Source organism: Nycticebus coucang, chromosome 10, assembly GCF_027406575.1.
Source record: "Nycticebus coucang isolate mNycCou1 chromosome 10, mNycCou1.pri, whole genome shotgun sequence".
Taxonomy (NCBI): Eukaryota; Metazoa; Chordata; class Mammalia; order Primates; family Lorisidae; genus Nycticebus; species Nycticebus coucang.
Window position 1 is genome coordinate 119260907 of NC_069789.1, and position 26704 is coordinate 119287610.

The window sequence follows — 26704 nt, forward strand, 5'->3', positions numbered from 1 at the left end:
TCCCAGCTACTTGGGAGGCTAAGGCAAGAGAATCTCTTAAGCCCAAGAGTTTGATGTTGCTGTGAGCTGTGATGCCACAGCACTCTACCAAGGGTGACAAAGTGAGACTCTGTCTCAAAAAAAAAACAAAAGTTAGCTGTTATTGTTGTTGTTATGGGTTTGTTTGTTTGTTTGTTTTCTGACAGAGTCTCACTCTTGTTGCCCAGGCCGAAATGTCATGGCATCAGCCTAGCTCACGGTAATCTCAGACGCCTAGGTTCAATCGTTCCTCCTGCCTCAGCCTCCCCAGCTGATGGGACTACAGGCACCTGTCACAGTGCCTAGCTAATTATTTCTATTTTTAGTAGAGATGGGCTTTTATTATGTTGCTCAGGCTGGTCTCACACTCCTGAGCTCAAGGGATCTTCATGCCTCCAAAATCCCAGTATTATAGGATTTTTTAGTCAAGAGACATCTCTACTTTCTTTCGGCCTTGTATTTGTGGTGTTACTCAGGGCCTCTTCCTTCCATAGCCTCAGTTTCTCTTTCTTTCTTTAGGAGACAGAGTCTCACTCTGTCGCCCTCGGTAGAGTGCTGTGGTGTCACAGCTCACAGCAATCTCCAGCTCTTGGGCTTAGGAGATTCTCTTGTCTCAGACTCCAGAGTAGCTGGTACTACAGGCGCCTGCCACAGTGCCCAGCTGTTTAGTTGTTGCTGCTGCTGTTGCAGTTTGGCTGGGGCTGTGTTCAAACCTGCCACCCTCGGTATATGGGGCTGGCGCCCTACTCACTGAACCACAGGCACCGCCCATTTCTCTTTCTTTACAATGTGACACCTGGGCCAAACCGGAGAATATAAATTGAAATGACTCCAGGATTAAGAAAGAGAACATAAAGAGTTGAGGACTATGGTCTCTGGCAAGAACATGCCATCTTTAAAGGAGACAACTGCTACTCACCTCCACCCAGTTTTTATCCTTTGGGAACATGGACAAAGTGTTGCCACATCTTCCTAATTTTTCAAAAGAAGCCAAAAAAAAATTTTTTTGAGACAGAGTCTCACTCAGTCGCCCAGGGTAGCTGGGACTACAGGTGCCCATCATAGTGCCAGCGTCACCCTTGGTAAAGTGCTGTGGCATCATAGCTCACAGCAACCTCAAACTCGGGCTCAAGCAATTCTCTTGTTTCGGCCTACTGAGTAGCTGGAACTACAGATGCCCGTCACACTGCCTGGCTATTTTTAGAGACAGGGGTCTCTCTCTTGCTAAGGCTGATCTCCAACCTGTGAGCTCAGGCAATCCACCCCCTCAGCCTACCAGAGTGCTAGGATTACAGGCGTGAGCCACGGTGCCTGGCCTGTTTTTATTTTTTATTTATTTTGAGGCAGAGTCTCACTGAGTCACCCTGGGTAAAGTGCTGTGGTGTCATAGCTCACAGCAACCTCACACTTCTGCCATCCTCTTGCCTCAGCCTCCCAAGTAGCTGGGACTACAGGCACCCGCCATGACCCCTGGCTGGGTTTTCTTTTCATGTTTAGTAGAGACAGGGTCTTGCTCTTGCTCAGGCTAGTCTTGAACTCCTGAGCTCAAGGGATCCTCCCTTCTCAGACTCCTAGAGTGCTAGGATTACAGGTGTGAGCCACCATACCCATCCAGAAGCCATAAATTTTTGAAATCACCTGATTTAAAAGGTTGACTCTTCGTTTTTTGTTTGTTTTTTGAGACAGAGTCTTATTTAGTCACTCTTGGTAGAGTGCCATGGCATCACCCCTCCAACTCATGGGTTCAAGCAATCCTCTTACCGCAGCCTCCCAAGTATGGGACTACAGGTACCACAATGACTGGCTAGTTTTTCTGTTTTTAGTAGAGACGGGGTCTCAAGCTTTGCTCAGGTTGGTCTCCAACTCCTGAGCTCAGGCAATCCACCCACCTCAGCCTCCCAGAGTGCTAGGATTACAGGTGTGAGCCATTGTGACTGGCCTGGCTCTGTTTTTAAAATACTATGCAAGTCAAAGAAAATATGGCTATAAGATAGCTGTGGTCTTGAGGGTCACCAGGTTGCCCCCTCTGAACTAGACTTGTGGCTCTCAACCCTAGATGGATCATCTGAGCAGTTTAAAATGTAGATGCCTGGGTACCCCCCATCCCAAACTACTGAATCAGAATTTCTGGTAAAGCCTGGGAATCTGAGCATGGACTCTGGCCTTGGATCAGATACTGACTCTACTACTCATTAGCTGTGAGACCTCACACGAGTTATTCTCTGTTCCTGTTTCCCAATCTAGAAAATGTGGTAATAATAGCCCTCATCTTCTACGGTCATTGTGAAGCCTAAATAAGTTACCATAGGAAACCATCTAGAAAAACGCCTGGCAGATGATAAGCACTATGTTAGTTGTCGCTGCTATTGCTGTTTTTGTTGTTGTTGTTGTTGTTAGTCATAGTAGTATTTGAAAATTTCCATGGGCTTGCAAATCACTGGGGCACGTGGTCTCTGAGGTCTTGCTGGCTCCAAAACTTCTACAGTTCTATGGTTCTGCCTCTGTGATTCCAAGATTCTAGGCATATCTTATCTAACATTCTAGTGTTCTAACTTTCTGGGACTCCAAGATTCTATGAGTCTGGACTCGAGGATCTCTCTAAGATGTTGTCTTCTACAATTCTGAGTCTGTCATGAAGGCAGCTGCCGTTCTCTTAGGGCTTCCCATGTACCAAGCACAGAGCATTACTGTAGTCATAGAATCTTCTCAATATTTATATATATAAGGTAGATCTGGTTATCCCAATATTGGAGATGAGGAAACTGAGGCACAGAGAGGTAGAGGCATCACAGTTATTTTGGAACTTTGCTCTATTGTGAGAACAGAAACCCTGCTGGCAGGAGTAGTTCTCATCACAACTGACAATGGCTAAGTGATTAGGCCCTGAATCACTGAATACTTGCCCAGCCCGTATGGATCAAGAATGACACACCCATGTCACAGATGTGGGAAAAAAGGCCCTGGGAAGTAAAGGGACTTTCCCAGGCCACTTGCTAAGAGGTGGCAGAGATGGGAATTTGTTTTTATTTATTTTGTTTATTTATTTTTGAGATAGAGTTTCACTGTGTTGCCCAGTACAGTGCTGTGTCATCATAGCTCACAGCAACCTCAAACTCTTGGGCTTAAGCGATTCTCTTGTCTCAGCCTTCCGAGTAGTGGGACTACAGGCGCCTGCCACAATGCCTGGCTATATATATATATATATATATATATATATATATTTTATTTATTTTTATTTTTTTTGAGACAGAGCCTCAAGCTGTTGCCCTGGGTAGAGTGCTGTGGCTTCACAGCTCACAGCAACCTCCAACTCCTGGGCTCAAGAGATTCTTCTGCCTCATCCTCCCAAGTATCTGAAACTATAGGTACCTGCCACAACACCAGGCTATTTTTTGGTTGTAGCCGTCATTGTTGTTTGGCGGGCCCAGGCTGGATTCGAACCCACCAGCTCAGGTGTATGTGGCTGGCGCCTTAGCCACTTGAGCCACAGGCGCCAAGCCCTTGGCTACTTTTTCGTTGTAGTTGTTGTTGTTTGGCAGGCCTGGGCTGGGTTTGAACCCACCAGCTCCAGTGTATGTGGCTGGCACCCTAGCTGCTGAGCTACAGGCGCCGAGCCAGGAATTTTGTTTTTAATCTAACTTAATTTTCTCACACAATTAACCACTTATCCCTAACCCTCTCAACTTTTTTTTTTTTTTTTTTGCTAATCCATCCTTCCCTCACTACTATGAAATTCTGTATCACAGACACCTGTACCTCTTTACTCCTGGCTCTGATTGTGTACATGCTGTTCATTCCTATGACTTATCAGATTGTTTGTTGTTTCCTGGTGATTCTTTTTATAAATAACAGTTGTGTTGAGATATACTGTAAACCTCACTGTTTAGAAGTATACGATTCAGGTTTGTTTGTATATTCACAGAGTTGTGCATTAATTACCATCTAAACCCAGAACATTTTCTTTTTTTTTTTTTTTTTTAAACCCAGAACATTTTCATCATGCCACAAAGGAGCTCTGTGCATATTGGCAGTCACTCCTCATTCCTCTGTCCCCATTCCAGCCACTGATCTACTTTTGGTCGCTATGCATTTGTCCATTCTGGATCTTTTATGTAACTGCAGTCATATATGGCCATTTGGGTTTAACTTTTTTCACTTAACATAATGCTTTTGAGGTTTGTCAATGTGGCATGTGTCAAAACTGGATTCCTTTTCATGGCCAAATAATGTTTCATTGTATGGATATACCACATTTTGTTTGTTCATCAGTTGATGGGCATTTGAGTTGTTTCTACTTTTTAGCTATTGTGAATAATACTGCTCTAGACATTCATGTACAAGTTTTTGTGTGGATGTATGTTTTTGGTTCTCTTGGTTAGATGTCTAGTGTAGAATTTCTGGGACATATAATAAATATATGTTCAATATTTTTAAGAACTTGCAGATGGTTTTCCAGGGATTTATGTCCAGGATCTGCCCATGGAGATAACAATGATAATAATTACATCTTGTCATAGTACCTCCATGGGCACACATTAATTGCATACTCACATGAAACTCTATGGTTGGCACATAGTAGATGCTAAGCAAATGTTGCTTGTTTGAATGAATGGGTGATGAGGTGCCCACAGGGAGCAAGGAGAAATGTGACTCAGGGGACTGAGGTATAATTTGCAATGGTAGGAACTGTGAGTCACTTGAAGGGCAGTTATAATGACTTCCAGCTCCTGTGGCCATACTTGGATTTCAAGCATACTTCATCTCAGTTAAGCCTTGTAAGAATCCTATGAAGAGGGCCAGGCATGGTGGCTCTCTAGGGAGAGAGAATCCTAGCATTCTGGGGGGCTGAGGGGGGCAGATCTCTTGAGCTCACGAGTTCAAGACCAGCCTGAACAAGAGCGAGACCCCGTCTGTAGGAGGGTACATGTAGTCCCAGCTACTCATGAGGCCAAGGCAAGAAGATCACTTGAGCCCAAGAGTTTGAGGTTGCTGTAAGCTACAATGCCATGGCACACTACCAAGGGCAGAAAAAATGAAACTCTGTCTCAAAAAAAAAAAATACTTTGAAGAAGGTATGAATATCCCTGTTTTACAGATGAGAAAATTGCATCTCAAAGAGGTTAGGTTCTCCTGCCTAGCATCAGTGGTAGAGTCAGGATTTAAACATGAGTAGGTGACTCCAGAGTCCAGCGCAGCTTTTCAAGGATTTCTATGTACCGACTGCAAACGGGTAGTCTGGCTAGCACATGGGATTGTTTACACTACACAGTGGTTCTTAGACATTGTGAAGAGGTTGCCAACATTCAAAAACTAGGATGCTTTGCATTTTACAAATCAGCATTTCCAATTAATTAAAAAACTCTCATCAGGCTGAATTTGGCTGAGTTTGGTTACCCAAAATCACAACACTCTACCACACACACCCTCCACCAGGTGAGAGTCACCTGCTGACTCCACCCAGCCCCATTCCTGCCTTGTCCTGTGGGCAAGTCATCCTTGGTTCTTTCATTCATCCATTTGTTTACCAACCCTTTGCTGAGTATTTACTGTGTCCAACACTGAGAACACAGTAGTAACAATACAGACAAAAAGCCCTACCCTCATGGATTTTAAATTCTTTCACAGAGAAACAGGAAATAAACAAGTAAATAAGTAAACTATGAAGGATTTCAGAGAATAAAAGGTACTGTGAAGAAAAATAAAGCAGAGAAGGGAAGGGAATATTTGGTCATAGAATTTTTGTCATCTTTTTGTTTTGAAAATGCTTAAAGAATAATCTCTATACACTGCGCTTAGATTTCACCAATTGCTAACTTTTGCTTTATCTTTTTACACGCACACACTGTTTTGTTTTGATCATCCATTTGAAAATAAATTGTAGACCTCACGGCTTTTTACTCCTACATTCTTTTTTTCTTAATTATTATTCTACCCTGTGATTGTCAGCATACCCCTATATTTTTTAATATGTATCTCCCAAGAATAAAGATAGATTCCTATGTATTAATTAATACAAAGTCCCTACATGAATTGCTCTAAAATATGTTTTGTAGCTACAGAAGATTTTACTATCCAAGATTCAGTCAACATTCATGCTTGCATTTGGTTGCTCTACCTTACTCTAAAATAGCCTATGATATACTTTGAAGATAGAGCCAGAAGAAATTCTGATTAGATGTTGAGTATGAGGGAAAGAGAAGGCTTACTTCTTGCATTCTCCACATACTGAATGAGGAAGACCATGGTAGAAACGCATTTGAGAAGGAAGGTCCAGAGTTTTGTTTTGGACTTTAAAGGTTTTGTTTTGTTTCATTTTGTTTTTGAGACAGTCTTACTTTGTCGCCCTTGGTAGAGTGCTCTGGCTTTGTAGCTCACAGCAACCTCAAACTCTTAGGCTCAAGCAATTCTCTTACCTCAGCCTCCTGAGTAGCTGGGACTACAGGCTTCCATCTAGTTTTTCTTGAACTTCTGACCTCAAGCAATCCTCCTGCCTTGGCCTCCTAGAGTGCCAGAATTACAGGAGTGAGCCACCGTGCCTGGCCCTTGAACTTTTAAGTTTTACGGGTCCTTTTGGTATCATAGGATGTTGATGTGAGGGTAACAGTTAGATATGAATCTAGAAATATCAATGCTGGGGGCTCAGCCCCTGTTGCTCAGCGGTTAGGGCACCAGCCACATACACTGGGGTTGGTGGGTTCAGACCCAGCCCAGGCCTACTGAACAACAGTGACAACTGCAACAACAAGAAAAATAGCCAGGCATTGTGCTGGGTGCCTATGGTCCAGCTACTTGGGAGGCTGAGGCAGGAGGATCGCTTGAGCCCAAGAGTTTGAGGTTGCTGTGAACTGTGATGCCACAGCACTCTGCCGAGGGCAACATGGTGAGACTCCGTCTCAAAAAAAAAAAAGAAAGAAAGAAAGAAATATCCATGCTAGGGGGCATAAAATAGGCCAATAAACAGGCTGTTATTGTTGGTGGTCAGAGAAGACTTCTGCATGAAGGCAGGGGGGCAAGGCTCCTCTACTGGGGAAGAGTGCTCCAGGTGAGGATGCAAAGGCCTTGGGTCTGGAACAGACTTTGGGAAGTTGGAGGACCATCAGATGGTCTGCAATAGAGTAAGCAAGGGGCAGGGAGAGTTAAGGTCAGGGAAACCAACCTGGAACAGAACATGGAGAGCCACCATTCCCAGCCTCTGTTACACCAATGCCCCCTTTCCCCTTTGTTCTCAGAAATACTATTCATATCATAGGTATATACAAACATATCTATACTCATAATACTTAAAATTTTTATTGAGATATAATTCACATACATACAATTCACCCATTTAAGATGTACAGCTCCGTGTGGTTTTATTATATTCACAGAGTAGTATACCCATCATCACAATCAATTCTAAAACTTTTGCATCAACTACAAAAGACATTTTGATCCCTTTAGCTATCACCTTTCAGTCCCCCACCCCAGGTCACTCCCTCCTTGGCCCTAAACCACCATGAATCTACTTTCTGTATCTCTGAATTTTCCTATTCTAAACATTCAATGGTTCCGTGTAAGATGTGATCAACTAGCCAGGCATGGTGGCTCACACCTGTAATTCTAGCAGTCTAGGAGGCAGAGGTGGGTGGATTACCTGAGCTCAGGGGTTTGAGACCAGCCTGAGCAAGAGCAAGACCCCATCTCTATTAAAACTAGAAAAACTAGCCAGGCGGTGCCCATAGCTCAGTCAGTAGGGTGCTGGCCCCCCAGGATGTACCCCCCGGGTTCAAACCTGGCCCGGGCCTGCTAAACAACAATGACAACTACAACCAGCCGGGCATTGTGGTGGGTGCCTATAGTCCCAGCTACTTGGCAGGCTGAGGCAAGAGTATCTGTTAAGCCCAAGAGTTTGAAGTTGCTGTGAGCTATAACGTAACAGCACTCTACTGAGGGCAACACAGTGAGATTCTGTCTCAAAAAAAAAAGGAAAAACTAGCCAGGTGTTATGATGGGCTCCTGTAGTCCCAGCTACTTAGGAAGCTGAGGCAAGAAGATTACTTGAACCCAAGAGTTTGAGGTTGCTGTAAGCTATGATGCTATAGCACTTAACCCCAGGGTGACTGAGGGAGACTCAGGAAAAAAAAAAAGAAAGATGTGGTCAACCATTGTCATTAATTCCAGAATATTTTCATCATCTCCCAAAGAATCTCTGTAATGTGTTGGCAGTAACCCCCAATCCCGTTCCTCCCATCTCCTGACGACCACAAATCTATTTTTTTCTTCCGTGTATTTGCATATTCTGGACATTCATGTAAATGGAATCACATGTAGACTTTTGTGACTGGCTTCTTTCACTTAGTGTAATATTTGCGAGGTTCAAGCATACTGTAGAATGTATCAATACTTTGTTCATTGAAATTTATTGCTAAATAATATTCCATGTATGTGTACACCACATTTTATTTATCCCATGGAGAATTTTTTTTTTTTGTAGAGACAGAGTCTCACTGTATCGTCCTCGGGTAGAGTGTCATGACTTCACACGGCTCACAGCAACCTCTAACTCTTGGGCTTACGCGGTTCTCTTGCCTCAGCCTCCCAAGCAGCTGGGACTACAGGTGCCCACCACAACACCTGGCTATTTTTTTGTTGCAGTTTGGCAGGGGCTGGGTTTGAACCCGCCACCCTCGGCATATGGGGCCAGTGCCCTACTCACTGAGCCACAAGCACTGTCCCCATGGAGAATTTTTTTAATAAAGGAGAAATAAAAGGTGATTTGTTATAAAACAAGATGAATTTCAATATGTAAATACTCAGCTGAAACCACAGTAGAAGAAATAATGAATTTAGTCAGTTGCTAACACCTAAACGTAGCTAAGTGAGACAGCTATGAATGCAAATTGATCCAGGTGCAGTACTGGAGACTTAAATGATACAAACGGTGTTACTACTGATGCCATGTTTTCAAAAATGATGTACAACTCTTGTTCAAATTCAGAACAAAACCTTTGGTACTTATAGGTACCCTGGGGTTGGTTTCTGGACTCAGAAATTTACAAACAGGTTTTCATCATCATGTCTGGTGGGACATTTGAAAATAGTCATATAGGACTCAGGAAAGTTCTTCTTTATGAGGAACTAAAACTCAGTTGTGGGACACAGACACCCATGGCCCTGTGCATTGAATGTCCACATCTTCCCCTAGTCCTTGCCACCAAAGCTACTCCCACAGATTTCCAAAATATCTGGCATGGGGCTGGGGAGGAGAGGCAGAGATGTAAGCTTCAGGGGGTAGAATTCTCAGGTCTACTGGGATAAGGGAATGATTTTTGAGGACAAATTCATATGAAGAAATGCTCTTGGAGGTATCAAGGAAGAGGACTGTTTTGGAAATGTCTCCACTGGGATTAAGATGATTGATCAGACTTGCCCATGCTCAGATGGGTGGTTGCACTGAGAAGGAAGACCAGGACATTTAAATGACCAATTTCCTCATCCTGGAGAGGTCTCTTCCAATGCCCTGCCTTCTCAGATAGAAGGCTTCATATTATCTCCATTTTGCAGATAAGACAACTGAATTAGTCTGCTGGGGCTGAAATAACAAACAACAGTTATTTTCTCACACTTCGGAGGCCAGAAGTGCAAGGTCAGGGTGTCAGTAAGATTGGCCCCTTCCTTCCTTCCTTCATCTTCTCTGTCTTTCTCTCTCTCCCTCTTTCTTTTTAAAGATATGGGTTGTTACTATATTTTCCCACCCTGGAGTATAGTGGCTATTCAAAGACCATGACCTTAGCACACTGCAGCCTGAAATCCTGACCTGTCTTTCTCTCTCTCCACCTCTCTCTCTTTCTTCACCTCTCTCTCCCCCTCTTGCTTTTTAAAGATATGGGATCTTACTATATTTTCCCACGCTGGAGCATAGTAACTATCCAAAGGCCACAACCTTAGCACACTGCAGCCTTGAAATCCTGGCCTCAAGTGATCCTCCCACTTCAGCCTCCCAAGTAGCCGAGACTACAATCACTGGATTAGGATTGTTTTATTCTGAGGCCTCTGTCCTTGGCTTGTAGATGGCTCTCTTCTGTGTCTTCACATGATCTTCCCTCTTTGTGTATCTCTTCTTATAAGGACACCAGTCACAGTAAATTAAGACCAATGTTGATGATCTCCTTTTACCTTAATTACCTCTTTAAAGTCTCTAGCTCCAAATACAGTCATATTCTGAGGTGCTGGGGATTAGGATTTCAACACACAAATTTAAGGGGGACACAATTCAGCTCATAACAACAGAGAGTCTAAAGGAGAAGACCATGTTCATAGAATGGGGAGCCTAATGGATCAAGGATCTAAAAGCCTAGATTTCAGCTTCTTCACTATCACAGGGACTCTGGAGTGAGTCTCTTCACCTATTAGGCTTCAAGCAGCTCATCTATAAAGTGAGACTAATGAAGCCTTTTCTGAGGTCAGAAGTCAGAGCATGTAATCCTAGAAGGTGTAGATGGGCACCAGTGCCAGCTTGAGAGGGATCCTGGCAGGCCCCCACTGGATCAGCCATTAAGTCTTTAAGTGCTGGGTTCAAGGGAGGTACTGGCTGTCTCAGGGACATGGGACAGGGTGAATGAGGGAGCTCCTGAGGGGGAACTGGAGTACTGGTTACTTATTTTCCATTGAGGAAATATTTCCTTTTTTTTTTTTTGCAGTTTTTGGCTGAGGCCGGTTTTGAACTCACCACCTCCAGTATATGGGGCTGGCACCCCACTCCTTTTAACAACTAGTAGGACCATGCTGGGGTATATGGGGGGCAGGGGCAAGCTGGCTGGATTTTGAGCTCTGGAGAGGAGGGGTGGGGAATGACTTGAGCCTGCGCAGTCCCCAACCACCCTAAAACCCTTCCTCTTGCTCCCGGAGCAGGCCAAGCTGATCGTGCCCAACAGTACAGCGGGCCTGATCATCGGCAAGGGGGGCGCCACAGTGAAGGCGGTGATGGAACAGTCAGGTGCGTGGGTGCAGCTGTCCCAGAAGCCCGAGGGCATCAATCTTCAGGAGCGAGTGGTGACGGTCAGCGGTGAACCCGAGCAGGTGCACAAGGCGGTGAGCGCCATCGTGCAGAAGGTACAGGAAGACCCCCAGAGCAGCAGCTGCCTCAACATCAGCTATGCCAACGTGGCTGGCCCTGTGGCCAACTCCAACCCTACCGGCTCGCCGTACGCCAGCCCCGCCGACGTGTTGCCCGCTGCGGCCGCCGCCTCAGCCGCCGCCGCCTCCGGCCTCCTGGGCCCCGCGGGCTTGGCGGGCGTGGGAGCCTTCCCCGCCGCCCTGCCTGCCTTCTCGGGCACCGACCTGCTGGCCATCAGCACGGCGCTTAACACGCTGGCCAGTTATGGCTACAACACCAACTCCCTGGGCCTGGGCCTCAACTCGGCAGCAGCCTCCGGCGTGCTGGCCGCCGTGGCCGCCGGGGCCAACCCTGCCGCCGCCGCCGCGGCCAACCTCCTGGCCTCCTACGCGGGCGAAGCGGGGGCCGGGCCTGCCGGAGGGGCCGCCCCGCCGCCTCCCCCTCCACCCGGAGCCCTAGGGTCTTTTGCATTGGCTGCAGCCGCCAACGGCTACCTCGGGGCCGGGGCGGGCGGCGGGGCGGGCGGAGGGGGTGGCCCGCTGGTAGCCGCTGCAGCCGCGGCAGGGGCGGCTGGGGGCTTCTTGACCGCAGAGAAGTTGGCAGCTGAGAGTGCCAAGGAGCTGGTGGAGATTGCGGTGCCTGAGAACCTGGTGGGAGCCATCCTGGGCAAGGGGGGCAAGACGTTGGTGGAGTACCAGGAGCTGACAGGCGCCCGCATCCAGATCTCCAAGAAGGGCGAGTTCTTGCCAGGCACGCGGAACCGGCGGGTCACCATCACGGGCAGCCCCGCGGCCACGCAAGCCGCTCAATACCTCATCAGCCAGCGGGTCACCTACGAGCAGGGAGTGAGGGCCTCAAACCCGCAGAAAGTGGGATGAGGCCTGTGGTGTGCGCTCCCACCTTCTCCCTCTTCTTCCTCCCACCTCCTCCTCCCTCCCCTCCTGCCCCCCAACTCTTGACCTCAGCTTGGTGTTGTCCTGCTGCTCTTGGGATGGGGCTGGGGTAGGCCTGACTGCACCCTCCCCTCTTGGTAGTCATAGGCAGGATTGAGTGATGGTTGAGGATGGGGCTCAGAAGCCCCATCCCCAGCCCTGAACTGACCCCTCTTCCTTGCTCCCTGTGCTTGGCTGGGCCTGACCCTCCTCCCCCAGGGCCCAGGTCTGTGTGATATCTGTATATATTGCATTTTGTTGATTTTAATAGAAAACAAAGCGTTATTTTCTCTTTCTTTCCCTCCTTTTTTTTTTCCTAAGGATTTTTTTCCCCCTTCATAAGTTTTTGTTTCGTTTGGGAGGAGGGGAGGGAGCCTCAGGGTCACCTGGAAAGAGGGTCCTCCCCAAAACACAACACCCCACCTCTCTGCTTTCAGTTCCAAATTCGAGGGAAGCTGTGGGAGTGGAGGTAGCCAAGGAGTCTGAACTGAAATGGGGCACTTGGAGCAGGGACCCCAAGGTTCCCAGATTTTCTCAGCTACTCCCCCCCCACCCAAGTTGTCCCTCCTAGGTGGGAATTTTCACTCTTTTTGTTGTCAGGTTGTTTGGGGGGCAGAGCTGGTGCTGCTGGGAATGTGGCCAGCTCTGGGATTTGGCCAGTCCCATGGGCAAGACTCCTGTGAGAGGCTGGAGCAACTTGCTGTGGCATTGCCTGTGGCTACTCCTAGACTAATGGGAATGAGGGTCCCTGTTGTGATGTCACTGAGTCAAGACTTTCTGGGGTGCTTCTTGGCACTCCTTATAATGTCACGGGAAGCAGTTCCCCAAAGGCCACTTTCTTGTTAGAAGAGAAACAGGTATTTCCTCTGATGTCTCAATCAGCCTTTTCCTGAAGGTCACTTTGATAATATAATAGGGACATGTACTTCCTGGGGTGACTCTAGGTCACTTCCTGTTATGTCATTAGGATGAAGCATGTACTTCCTGTATTGGACATGGCCAGTCCCTGACCCTCCTTCTCCACCCACTCTCCTCTTTGGTGGGTGTTGGCCTGGAGGTCCTCCCAGGAAAAGAATAAAGGTCAGGACTTGGATCCAATCTGGAGGACTATAAGGGAAAACACCCTATACTGTCAGGGTCATCTCCGTCCAAACACACCAAGTCTGTGCACTTGCTCTGTCAGTGAGGGGTGGAAGATTGAGTTAGTGAAAAATACCGTTAAGACCCCCGCCATCCCCACCCCCACCTTTTGTGTGCATGCCTGTGTCTGCGTGGCTTTGTTTCATTGAATTCGGTGAGCCAAATGTGTGGTGGCTCTGTCAGGCCAGCGTGACCCAGTGTAGAGTTCAGTGAGCCATGGTTGGGTCCCTTGGGCTGGAATGCTTCATGTGCTCTGATAGATGAGATTGGCTTGGTGGCTTCCGGCAAGCTGCCATACGTTGGTGGTGTCTGATGGATTAGAATGCTTTGGTGCACTCACTGTGGGCACTGAAGAACTAGAATGTTCTGATGAAGTCTGACAAGCCAGGCAACCCTGAAAGTTGGTTTGGGAATGGCTCCCTGAGCACTGTGACTGTGGTTAGCACTAAAGACCTAATGACAGATTGAGATTTCAGGGCTTGACAACCCTATAGGCTAGGATAACTGAGACACACCTCTACCCCATCCATTTCCCACTCTCCCTTGGAGACCACTTCCACTTTCTCCAACCCAAAGCAGGGCCCATAGTGCCCTGGTTCCATCATCAGCATCTCTGGGGGAAGGGTACCCCATGCCCACCCTCTCCCCCATTCATCCCCCTCCTAGGTCTTCCAGACCCTCCTCTATGGCTTTGGGAGAGTCCAGCCCCTTGTCTCTTTCCTAAATAAGGAGGGAAGAAAAGCCACAGAGACAATTCCTGCCCCTAAAGCCTGGGAGACCTCCCTTGCTAGAGAGACACCCCCAAATCAAAATGTGAAAATCCCTAGAAAGCAATAGCCTTTAAGGTACCTTGCACTGAATTTCCCTTCCACCCAATGGGAGGCTGTAGCTTGGGCACTGGGGTGACTTTTCCATGCCCTTGTCATCTCCAGGGTGGGGGACAGGTCCAATTTCCCCCTCTCCCATTCCCCACCTCCCGTCGCTGCTGCCCCTGCCCCTAATCTCCAGACTGAACCCAGATGGAGATCTGAGTGCCAAAACAATCCTTGATGTAATTTTGTACATATCTTCCACAGTTGAGACTCTTGGGGTTGGAGGTAGGAGAGGTTGTGTGGGCCCTTGCTCCCCTCCACCTCTCAAAAGACCTTATGGTATTTCACAGTATCTCCACCTACAAGTCCCCAGTGCCCCATGAGGTGGGGAAGGAGCTAGGGAGAGGTGTAGTGAGGTCGGTGGGCGGGGCATGAAAATTCATTTGCATATCATTTGCATCCTCAGCTTCGCTGCAGCTTTCTGGCTTCATAAGCCCCTTTGCTGAATCTGGATCCCAAATCAGCCGGGTCCAGTACTCATCTCACAGACACCTCTCTGGAGGCTGGGCCTCCTGAAAAATGTTCCCTTGGGGTGTCTGTGTGACAACCCTTCCCTATTCACATTTCTCGGGGACCCTCCCTATCCCGCCAGCCAGGGCTATTTGAAAAGTAGTCTGCTAGCTCAGCGAGCTAGTTCACTCGCCATGATGGTGAGTGGAGAGTCACGCACCTTTCCCCTGTTTTACCCTGAGAAACTCACTCCACCATCTTCAACATCCCTTGGAAGTCCCTTCTGCAATCTGACCTCAATCTTTTGTGCTGCAGTTTGTCCAGAGGGGACCTAGATGTGAGGTTGGGGGGTGGAGATTATTGAAAAACCCATCACCTCTTTTTTTTTTTCCTCTTTCCTTGTTAGCCACTCAGATCTTAGAGACTCTGAGTGGCCTTCTTGCACCTGCTCTTCAGCACCCAGTAGGTGCTTAATAAGTGTTTTGCTGCATTCGATTGTCTCCCTATTCCTTCTCATTTGCCCTTCAGCTTCCATAACTTCCCCATGTATTTTCCTCTCATTTTCTTTCTCTGACTCCCTAAGGCTTTCTATTTTTCTCCCTGTAGCTCCCATTGTTACCTGTCCTGTCTCAATCTTTGTCTATGTCTTCTTCTCAACTTTCTCAACTCTCTCTCTCCAATTTCCCCATTTAAATACAAAAAAAGTGCCAAACTTCTTTGGAACTGAGCCGCTCTGGGGGAAGAGGACCTTAGAGGGGAGGAACTGGGACCATCTCTCCTTGAGGAGGCCCCTAGAGGCATTGAAAAAAAGTCTGTGGACTTGGAGCTAAATTGGGTCCCCCTTCCTCAACCCCTCTGCCCTGGGTTTTTCTTAGAATCTTTGTTAAAAAAAAAAAAAAAAAAAAGACAGAAAAAAACTCTCCTTTTCAGCTAACCCCTACCCTTTTGGATCCCCCAAATTCCACCAGCCGGGAAGAACCACACTTGCTTTCTTTCAGGCAAATCTATGGAAATTGGGGAGGCAGAGATAAGTTCAACTCTTTCTCTGCTGGCCTAAGGGGTAGTACCACCTGGATGCAAGAGAAGGACCTCAAAGCACTTATGAGAACAAGTGGTTCAATGTGCCAAATTCACCTCCTTCATCCCCCATCTCAGGGGGCTCTGAGCCAACCTGCCCAGCCACCTTCTTCTGCCCTGTCTCAGCCATCTGTACATGGGCAAGGAGGCTTCACTGCAATAATTAGGAGGGGTGGGGATCGAATGCAATGATTTTTCCATCTTTATATCTGCCCTAACACCTGCCCTGGACTTGTAGGTGGGAATTAGGAGTATCCCAGATGGAGCTTTATAAGAGCTGGTTGGGGACCTATGCTTGGAACAATACAGTACCACTTACCTCTGAGTGGTATTCCTTCTCTCCTCTTGACCACCACCACCCTCAATATCCCCTTGTTTGGTTTCTCCTGACTAATCATCCCGCACCCTCTTTCTTACTTTGTTTCTCACTGGTGGCCAACTGTTTGGAAAATGAGAAGAGTTCCCCTACGTTGATATTGCTGTTTCAAGACCAGGATGAGAGGTGTGAGACAGAGTGGTGGCAAAAGTTATTAACAAGGGTAGAGAAGAGAACTGCAGTTTGGGCATCCAGGCTGCTGATGGGGTGGGGAAGGAGCACACCTGTCCTGACAGTCAGGTGGGCCTTCCCTGTTTGCCACACACGTGCTGGGCCATCCAGAACCGAGGCTGGCTGTTGTGAAAGCCCCAATCGGATGGCATTATGGGGAGAATGGGATCGTGATATCCAAGTTCAGACACAGCAAGCTGGGGACACCGGTTGGCTGGAGTCACAGCACCCAGGCCTGCTATCACGATCCAATTCCACTGCAGTCAGCTGTCTCGAGGCCCTGGTGGAGGGGGCTTCTCTCTTTGGCGCCGCGGCTGGTGTGTATGGTCAGTCTCAGTGTCCCCTCCCTCTCGCCGGTCGCGTTGGGGACTGCTGGGTGGCAGGTGGGAAATGGGAAAAGAATCTGTCCGGGGTAGTGGTGGTGAAGGCTGCTGATTTTTAATCCCTTCTCAGCCAGTCCAGGACATTCTTTGTCTCCCAGAGATAATTGGGGGGAACCGCCTAACCCCCCCTCCCACACCCCTTTTACCCACCCCACCCCACCCCAAAACCACAAACCTCTCATCTTCTAAGTGACTCCATCACCACCGGCCACCAGGACCTGCGGCCTCATTGCTCCAGCCCGCCCCACTCGACCGTCAGACTCGCTCATCGAACTCTTTTTGATTAACCCTTTCTGTGTTCATCCCACGGAAAACTGTGTGTCCGGCAGGGGGGAGGGGGGAGGCTAGGGGCAGTTGCTGCCTTTCCTCCATCTCCTCCCACCGCCCATGCCTCCCCACCCACACCCCATCCCATACCCCACCCCCATTCCTCACCCCTAGGGGCCGCCCAGCCCTGGGGATAGAGATCTTCTATAAGTACCTATGCTATTTGGCTTTGTCCCTTTAAAAGGCGGGTCCAGGGGCGTGGCCTCCCTCAAGAGGAGCCGCTTATTCTGGCCCCATTTCTTGCTGTGCCCCCTACACACTCCCCACGCCTTCATTGTAAATAGTCACTTTTCTACTGGGTTTGAGCCAGGGGACGTGGGGAGTCATTTTTTTTCTTTGTGTTGGCATCTCAGGCCACTGGAGGCACGGCCCACATCCCTGTTCAATTTGGGAGAATCCCAAAGTGTGTGTCCCTCACCTACCCTCAATGCTAAGGGTTTCAAGGTATCAGTATTACTCCTGGAAGGATGGGGTGCATAGAACCCCCAACAGGGAGGTAGGAGAGACACGGAAAGGTGTAGTCTGGCAGGATGCCTCAGTTTTCCCCATCTATGAAATGGGTTCATTCTCTAAGTTCACTGCGGAGCCTCAGTGAGAATGGTGAAGCCAAAGGAGTTAGAATCTCTCTTCCCTATTTCTCTTCTGTCGACAGACAGGGTAGGAAACTAATGGGAGTGGAAGAGGCTGCAGGGCTGTCTCTGGAGAACCAATTGCTAAGTCCATAGGACCTTAAGGAAGCCTCCCCCCACCCCAGGCTTGTTCCTCTTGGAAAATGGGGAGACTAGAGGACTTCTAAGGTACCTTGGTTCTCCTCACTCCTTAGATTAAAAGACCCAAGCCCCAGGCTGGCCCCTGCCTGTTCTACAACGCCCCAGCATTCCATTTCTTGGAATGTGGCCATGCCTCCAGTGCCTCCATTCAACCCCTTCTAACTGATTCCTTCCATCCTCTGCGACCAGAGACTCCGCCCACCTCCTCCCACCACCTTCAGAAGCTCCTGGCTGGGGCGCACTGCCGTTTCCTCCCCCCTCCCCCCATTGCCATGCCTGGGCCGTGCCCACCCCACCCACTCACCCACCCCCAGTGTCCGTCGTGTGACCTAGTGCACCATGTATTAGCTTCCATGGCCCCCACTCCAGCCCCCACCACACCCCCTTTCCCCACCCTTTCTCCCTCGGCGACTTCACCTTTTTTTGCCGCGATAAACGCCATCTCAGCATCTGTGTCTAATGTTGTCTTTTTTGCTTGACATCACACACTCCTTCTTAACCCATCCCCTTCCCTCTCCCTCCTCCCTGCACCTCCACCCTCATCCTAATTCTTTTCCCCTTTTCCCCAGGGTACAGGGACTTAGGGGAGGGGGTGGCGGGACCCCTGAGGATGGTCCCAGATTGGAGAGGATTGGAGAGGTGCATTGTTCTCTCTGGACTGGGTGACCATCCACAGCCAATGTGGCAGAGGGGAGCAAGCACTCAAGGATTAGCTTCCAGGCCCACAGTGTCCAACCAAGAGAACCACCACCGCCACCACTGCCACACACACTCAGAAACACAATCCACAGGCAAGCTCCTGGACATGTCCCTTCATGCAGCACTGCAAATACACAACCCCAGGCAGAATCAAGATAGCCCAGCGTTAAGGCTTTGAGTCAGGTGAGATCGGGTTTAGATGCCAGAGTTGCTGTGTTACCCTGAGACTCTGCCTCTCTGAGCCTCCATCTCTTCATCTGTAAAATGGGGATTTTTAAAAAATGTTTCTACATCACCTGGTTTATGCTTAGATTCACTACGCTGTTCACTTAAAAAAAAAAGTATATTGACCACCTGGTGTGCATAAGGCATCATTCTAGGTGCTAAAGGTAAATGCAGTGGAAAAACAGACTCAGACATCTCTGCTGTCATGGAGCACACATTCTACTGGAATCTGGAAATTCTTAACAGAACCTGACACACGTGACTAAAAACAACTGAGAGGCTACAAACATTGGCCAGCAGACAGGTCTGTGACACATGTAATTTCTGCTGACCTGAATAGTGTTTTGTGTGAATTTGTTACTAGCATTTAAACACTGAGAGACTTCTGAAAGTATGGGTTTTGAGACCTTCTTGAGAAATGCCACATGACTTTGGTCACAATTGCCATCTGGCCATAATGGGTTGGCCTGAGGCACCCACTGACTTTCACCCAAACCAGACAGCCTCAGCCCCTTCCTACCCTGCACTGCTCATTTGTGGTACATGCCTAGCCCCTGGACACATTCCAGTTTGCATCTCCTGAGTGAATGTTTAAAACTTCACAGCCTTCTGTCTTGGAAGTGATGAACCAAGCAGAAGGAAGGACAGAGTTCCAGATGAAGAGACAAAAGCTGGGTGAAGTGGGGACAGACACTCTGTGTGACCCAGGCAGGGCACCTTGCTTCTTCTCAGGGTCTCCATCTCAACATCTGGAAAACACTCTGCACAACTAGACTTACCTGATATGGAGGGAATGCTCAGCACATGGTGGTCACCAGAAACCCCCCCTCTAAAGGAGGACAGAAATGGAAACAGGAGGAGAAAGGGAACTGGAGCTAGGAGGAAATAAGAAAGAGAGCAGAGAGATGAAGAGAAGGGCAGACATGGAAATGAGTCCCCAACTGCTTGGGGTGTGTTTATTCATTAATTCACTCATTCATTCACTCATTCATTCATTCATTCAACAGACATTTATTGAGTACTGCTGTGTTCTGGGTGCTTTGTCACCTAGGGATAGGGTGACAACCATGCCAAGTTACTGTTGTCATATTTACAGCCATAAGCCACATCCCTCACTCTCAGCACATAGCAGGTGCTCCAAAGTCTACCATCCTGTGAACCACAGGAACTTCTTGTCCTGGCCTGTGACCCTCAAGCATTGCCTGGTATTCAGAAATATCACCAAGCCAGGCTGTTTTCACAAAGAGTGGAGGAATTTTCCACCAAGAGACTGGGAACCTGTAAGGGATTTGGGGAGTAAGGGTGGAGTTAATTTCTGTTCTGCTGTGTGACTTTGGGAAACTCTCATGACCTCTCTGGCCCAGGAAATGGAAAGGAAAGGAGATGAGAGCAGGATGAAGGTGAGTAATGGGAGATCCCTGGCTCCCTTAGAGCCCCCAAAACTTACCCTTGGGCAAGGGGTGGGATGTGAAGAGACTAGCAGGGGTGAGAACCTCAATAAGAAAAGAGATGAAGAAAGAAGACAAAAAAGTTGCTTGGAAGAGAGAGAAAACCCTAGAAACAGCACTAGGAATGAGGAAGAAGTGAAGAGGGGGCCTGGGAATGTCAAGGGTGGCTCTGCATGTTACAGTCAAATCACTAAGAAAGTGATCTGGGAGGAGAATAGGGGAGGCAACCTCTGTGGCTCAGGCCTGTAATCCTAGCACTCTGGGAGTCTGAGGCAAGATGGTAGCTTGAGTTCAGAAGTTTAAGACCAGCCTGAGCAACAGTGAGACTCTATCTCTACTAAAACAGAAAAAAAAAACAGCCAGATGTGGTGGTAGGGACCTGTAGTCCCAGCTACTCATGAGACTGAGGCTGGAAAATGGTTTGAACCCGGAAGTTTGAGGTTGCAGTAAGCTGTGATGACATCACTACACTCTAGTCCAGGCAACAGAGTAAGACTCTGTCCCAAAAAGAAAGGAAGGGAGGTGGCAGCACCTGTAGGTCAGTGGGTAGGGTGCTGGACACATACACAGAGGCTGGCAGGTTTGAAACCCACCCAGCCCTGCCAAACAACGACAAAACTACGACCAAAAAATAGCTAGGTGTTGTGGCGAGCACTTGTAGTCCCAGCTACTTGGAAGGCTGAGGGAAGAGAATCACTTAAGCCCAAGAGTTGGAGATTGCTGCGAGCATGACGCCACAGCACTCTACAAAGGGCAACATAGTGAGACCGTCTCAAAAGAAAGGAAGGAAGGAAGGGAGGGAGGGAGGAAAAAAGGAAGGAAAGAACTAGAGAGAGGGAGAGACAAGAACAAACAGGAAATGGAAAAGAGGCAGAAACAGGAATGAGATGGAGACAACGTTGCCAAGATTTAGCAAATTGAAGTACTGTTTGTCACGTGGCCCAATGGCTGTGCCTGTAATCCTAGCACTTTGGGAGGCCAAGGCTGGTGAATTACCTGAGCTCAGGAGTTTGAGACCAGCCTAAGCAAGAGGGAGACCCTGTCTCTAAAAATAGCTCGGTGTTGTGGTGAGTGCCTGTAGTCCCAGCTACTTGGGAGGTTAAAGCAAGAGAATCACTAAAGCCCAAGAGTTTGAAGTTGCTGTGACCTGTGACACCACAGCACTGTACTGAGGGTGACAAAGTGAGACTTATCTCTAAAAAAAAAAAGAAAAAAAAAATAGCCGGGTATTGTGGTGGGCACCTGTAGTCCCAGTTACTTGGAAGACTGAGGCAGTAAGATCTGTGGCTGCTGTGAGCTATGACACCAAGGCACTCTATCCAGGGTAACAAAGTGAGATTCTGTCTTAAATAAATAAAATACTGTATGTCCAGTAAAATTTTATTTTCAGATTTTAAAGAGTTTTTTAAAGCATAAATATCTCCCGTGCAATACTGGAACCATACTATGCTAAACTATTAGTTGTTGCTTATCTCGAATTCAACAAAACTGGGCATCCTCTATTTTATCTGGCAATTCTGGATGAAGGAGAATGAAAAGAAAACTGCAGGCCACAACAAAGTGGTCAGAGGGGCCGGGGCAAGTCCACACCTGGAGCCCTAACTCTATCCTTCCAAATCTCCTCTCTGTCCTTCTGTTCCCCACTTTTCTGTTCCTCAGTTTCCCCCTCTATCTCTCCTCCTATGCTCTAACTCCCTTTTCTCCCTCTCTCTGCTCCTAGTTTCTCTGTGTCCCTCAGACTTCCCTCTCTCTGTCTCACACTGCCATCCCTATCTGTCCCTAAGCTTTGCTCTCTTTTCCATTCAGTCTCTCTCCCTCTCTCTCAGTCTTCTCCCACCCCTGGAATTGGCCCCAGACATCAGGAGTAGTTGAGCAGTCACTGTCCTCACCCCTCCCAAGTCATCAAGCGGGCAGGGGCTGGCTGGGAGGGAGGGCAAGTCCTAAGGGGCAAGGGAAGGGAGTACAGGAAGTGCATTCAAGGCGACTACTGCCTCCTCAGTCAGAACTGATGAAGCTTGGGGTTGGGAATAGGCGCTGGGGAAAAAGAGACATTTTGCCAGAATAGTGCTCCATCAGCGGCCAATCTAGGTAATCTTGGCAAGGCAGAGACCTCCCCAAAGATCACTCCATTCTCCTAACTTCAACTGGTATGCTTTCCAGAGTTTAGTCTCTTAACTGGTCCTCTCTACCAAATCCCCCATGCCAGCATCCTGAGGTCTCCCTGTCTCTGTTTCTGGCCCCTACCCTTGCCCCACCCCCACCCCCGCTGCCGCAGTCTACCTTCTGTATTTCTCTGGGTGTCTGGCTCATCAGGTCTTCATCCATCACTCCCTCAGCCCCTGCACGTCCATCCCATTGTATCTCTGCAGGATTGTCTCTTTCCTTGTCTCTACTGGGGGATGGGGTCCCTGTGTGCCTCTCTGAATCACTTTCTCTGACTCTGTCCCTGTCTGCATGTCTTTCTCCCTGTACCAATCAATGCTCAACGGCAGCCAACGGAATCCGCTCGGGAGAGTGTAAAAAGAAAGGGACTTATTAAGGGCCACACAGCCTCTGAGAAGCAACAGACTCTAGGTTGAGCCTCCAAGGCATTCCAAAATACAACTCCCAGAAAGAGCCGCCCAGGATCTGCTTCTCCCCCTACCCGGTCAGGAAGCCGGCAGCTGGCTCCGTAACCGCACCGCGTCGCCGGTAGGGCGCAGGCAGAGGGACCTACAGCAGCCTCTCTCCCTGCTTACTTTGGTTAGAAATTCAAGCTTCCCGCGAAGGCATCTGATTGGTGGGACCCGGCCTCTGCCCGGAAGCCCTGCCCTAAGGCATTCTGGGAAATGTAGTTTTTAATCTTCCAGCTTCTACAGTCAGAGGAAGGTGCATTAGGAGGGTGGCGTAGATGTTGAGGAATCCCACTTCCTCCCCCTTTTTTTGCACGCACTACTCCCGCCCCCATGCATCTCCATGCATGTTTCTCACTTTTGATCTTTCTGTGTCCCTGTCTCATGGGTTTTTTGTCTATTTTTCACTTTCCGGTTTTATTTCAGTTCTTCCCCAACCCCCGTATGGCCTTCCCTGTCCTTTTTCTTGACCAATGCCAATCCTTATAATCCCCTGCCACACCCTTATCCCCATCCTCAGTTCCAGTTTCACTATTGAAGTGAGTCTCCCTCTCCACCCTCATCCCATTCTCAACTGAACGGGTGACTCAGAGTCACGAAGGAGAGGGAAAGTAAGGGAGGCCCCTGGGTTCACAAACAAGCCAGGAAGAGGAAGACCCATGCTTTGGCCTTTGACAGATGCTCTCCCTGCGTTTTGGAAGATCCAGCACCTGCACATAGGCAACACAAACAGAAAAAAATCTGGTGAGTCCTGACTAGAGCTGGAGTGGCCACAGGGGTAGATTGTGGTTTGGGTTTGGGACAGAGCAGGGCCCTCACTGGGCCAGAGGTAACCAACTACTCAGCTTGCTCTTCTAGGGCTACCTCTACACCGTCCCTCTTCACTGTCCCTTCCCTTCCCCAGTGATTTAGAACTCCTAAGAAATGGAGCTGCATCCCTTTCTGGATAATCATCCCAAAAATGTTTATTAGGCACCTACTATGTGCCAGGCACTATTGTAGACACTGAGGGTGCATCAGGGAATAAAAGAGACAATGAATTTCCCTATCCCGGGGAGCTTACACTCTACTGGAGGAAACAAACCGTAAACAAAATAAATGAATTAGTTATAGACTAGATGATAACATGATACATATTATGAAGAAAAATGAAGCAGAGAAAGGAAAGAGACAATCCAGGAAAGAGGGGCATTGCAGTTTTCAATAAAGTGGACAGAAAAGCCTTTGCTGAAAACATGACATGTGAAGAAAGGGTGGGAGTGAGAATGTGGACTTCTGGGGAAAAAGCAGTCTAGGTAGAGAGGACAGCAAGTGCAAAGACCCTGGGCAGGATGTGCCTACAGCATGTGTGGGACAGGAGGCAAATGAGGTTGGAGCAGAGTGACAAAGGGCAGATGGAAGAAAATGAGGTCAGAGAGCAGACAAAGGGGGCCTGGGGACCAATGTGTACTTTGAATTTTACCTCAAGGCAAGAGCTTTGGGAGGGTTCTGAGCAGAGAGATGTGAGCTGACTCAAGTTTTAACAGGATCCCTCTGACCACTGTAGGGAAAATCCTGTAGGGACAGGGACTAGGAGAGTAGAATATGCAGGGAGCAGAGTGAGACGGTAAATGCAGTATTCCAGGCAAAAGATGATTAGTGGCCGGATAGGAGAGGGCTGTGGAAGGACAGGAAAGACCAAATTTGATAAAATTTGAAGATAGTAGCAGTAGCATTTGCTGGCAGACTGGATGTGGGTAGTGACAGAAGGAGAATGAAGAAAGAAATCTTAAGACTGCATGCTGGTTCCAGTTAGGATTAGAAATTAAGAATAACCGGGCAACACCTATGGCTCAGTCAGTGGGGCAGCGGCCCCATGTACAGAGGGTGGTGGGTTCAAACCCAGCCGCGGGCCAACTGCAATAAAAAAAATAGCTGGGTGTTGTGGCGGGCACCTGTAGTCCCAGCTACTCGGGAGGCTGAGGCAAGAGAATTGCCTAAGCCCAGGAGTTGGAGGTTGCTGTGAGCTGTAACGCCATGGCACTCTACTGAGGGTGATAAAGTGAGACTATGTCTCTACAAAAAGAAAAAAAGAAAGAAATTAAGAATAACCCTACAGCTAAAATTAAGGATCAATAGCAAACATTATTGATGGAGTTTGGCACTAAGTTGAAACAGGGTTATGATTTAGGTAAAGAGGCCTGGCACAGTGGCTTATGACTGTCTGTAATCCTAGCACTCTGGGAGGCCGATGTGAGTGGATAGCTTGAGCTCAGGAGTTCCAGACCAGCCTGAGCAAGAGCAAGACCCTGTCTCTACTGAAAGAGAAAAACTAGCTGGGCATTGTGGCAGGTGCCTGTAATCCCAGCTACTGGGGAGGCTGAAGCAAAAGATTGCTTGACCCTAGGAGTTTGAAGTTGCTGTGAGCTATGATGCTCACTCAGTCTGGAGCAACAGAGTGAGAGAGACTCTGTCTCCAAAAAAGGAAAGATTCAGAGGTGGGGCGCGGTGGCTGACGCCTGTAGCTCTCTGGGAAACTGAGGCAGACGGATCGCTTTAGCTTATGAGTTGGAGACCAGCCTGAGAAAGAGCCAGACTGTCTCTAAAAACTAGCAAGGAATTGGGGTGGGTGCCTGTAGTCCCAGCTAACTCGGGAGGCTGAGGCAAAAGAATTGCTTGAGCCTAGGAGTTTGAGTTTGCTGTGAACTATTACGTCATGGCACTTTACTGAGGGAGACAAAGTGAGACTATCTCAAAATATATATATATAGAAAAAAAACTAGCCAGCTGTTGTGGCAGGAGCCTGTAGTCCCAGCTTCTCGGGAGGCTGAGGCAAGAGAATTGCTTGAGCCCAGGAGTTTGAGGTTGCTGTGAGCTATGATGCCGGGGAGGGGGGGAGGGGGGCACTCTACCTAGGTGATAGAGTGAGACTCTGTCTCAAAAAAAAAAAAAGGCTTGGCACGTGTAGCTCAGCAGCTAGGGCGCTGAGTTCGAACCTGGCCAGGGCCTGCCAAACAACAACAACAACAACAAAAAATAGCCTGGCATTGTGGCGGGCACCTGTAGTCCCAGCTACTTGGGAGGCTGAGGCAAGAGAATCGCTTAAGCCCAAGAGTTTGAAGTTGCTGTGAGCTGTGACGCCACAGCACTCTACCAAGGGCAACATAGTGAGACTCTGTCTCAAACAAAAAAGATTCAGGTAAAGATGACAACTAGCCTTGATGTTTGGGTTTTGGCCATGGTTAAGGTTAAAGTAAAGAGTAGGTATAGACTCCAGTTATATAGCCAGAATCAAAGCCAAGGCTAGGATTATGGCTAAAGTCAAGGTTAGGTTTCGACCTAGGAATGAATTGGGATTATAGCTGGAATCAAAGTCAGGGTGAATCTATGGTCGGGGCCAAAGTTAAGGTTTTGGCATGGGGTATAAGTAGGTTATTATCATGAGACTTATTGTCAAGGATCCATCATGGTTAGGGTCATTAGAGACGGAATTAGGTCAAGATTAGAATCATGGGTAAGAACAGGCTATAGGTTTAGGGCTGAGGACAGTGTTGGGGTTAAGGACAAAGTCAAAGTTAGGTTTATAACAGAGATAGTGTTAAGGACATAGCTAAGGTCAGAGTCAGATTAGTCCAAAGGTAGAATTAAGACTAGAATTGGGTAGGGTGACCTTTTAATGTTGACCCAGCTTTTGGCAGGGTATGGGCTAGATTAAGGTTGTGATTTAGTCAGGACTAATGTAGTTTGGAGATGGATGTGAGAGAAGGTTCAGAAATCTTCATGATGACTTTCTGAATAGTAAAATAGGTTGAATGTGATATTAGGTAAGATAACATTTGCTGCTACGACCAATAAACCCTGACATGTCAGTGGTAATCATAGGTTACTTCTTGCTCACACAATGGTGCGATGTGAGTCTACAACAGGGGGTGTCCATATTTGGGCTGCACCATCTTCAGCACACTCTGCCAAAGTGACACATGCCACTTCTGCTAATCTTCCATTTGCAAACACTAGTCTTATGCCCTTTCCCAGCTATGCAGGAAGTGGCTTTGGGAAGAAAGGGACTAACAGCTCCAGAATCAATAAGAAGAAGACACAAAGCTTGACAGTCTTTAGCCCTGAGATTG

At 48.1% G+C, this 26704-nt stretch overlaps 1 protein-coding gene across 1 annotated transcript in view; it reads left to right on the forward strand.

Moving 5' to 3' along the window:
* The window catches only part of NOVA2 (NOVA alternative splicing regulator 2), a 30619-nt gene extending 18280 nt beyond the window's left edge, over window positions 1-12339 (forward strand). The window contains exon 4 of the mRNA XM_053607479.1: window positions 10909-12339. Coding sequence (XP_053463454.1) covers window positions 10909-11991 — 1083 coding nt within the window. The 3' untranslated portion in view covers window positions 11992-12339. The remainder of the gene's footprint in view (window positions 1-10908) is intronic.
* The last annotated feature ends 14365 nt before the right edge of the window (window positions 12340-26704 follow it).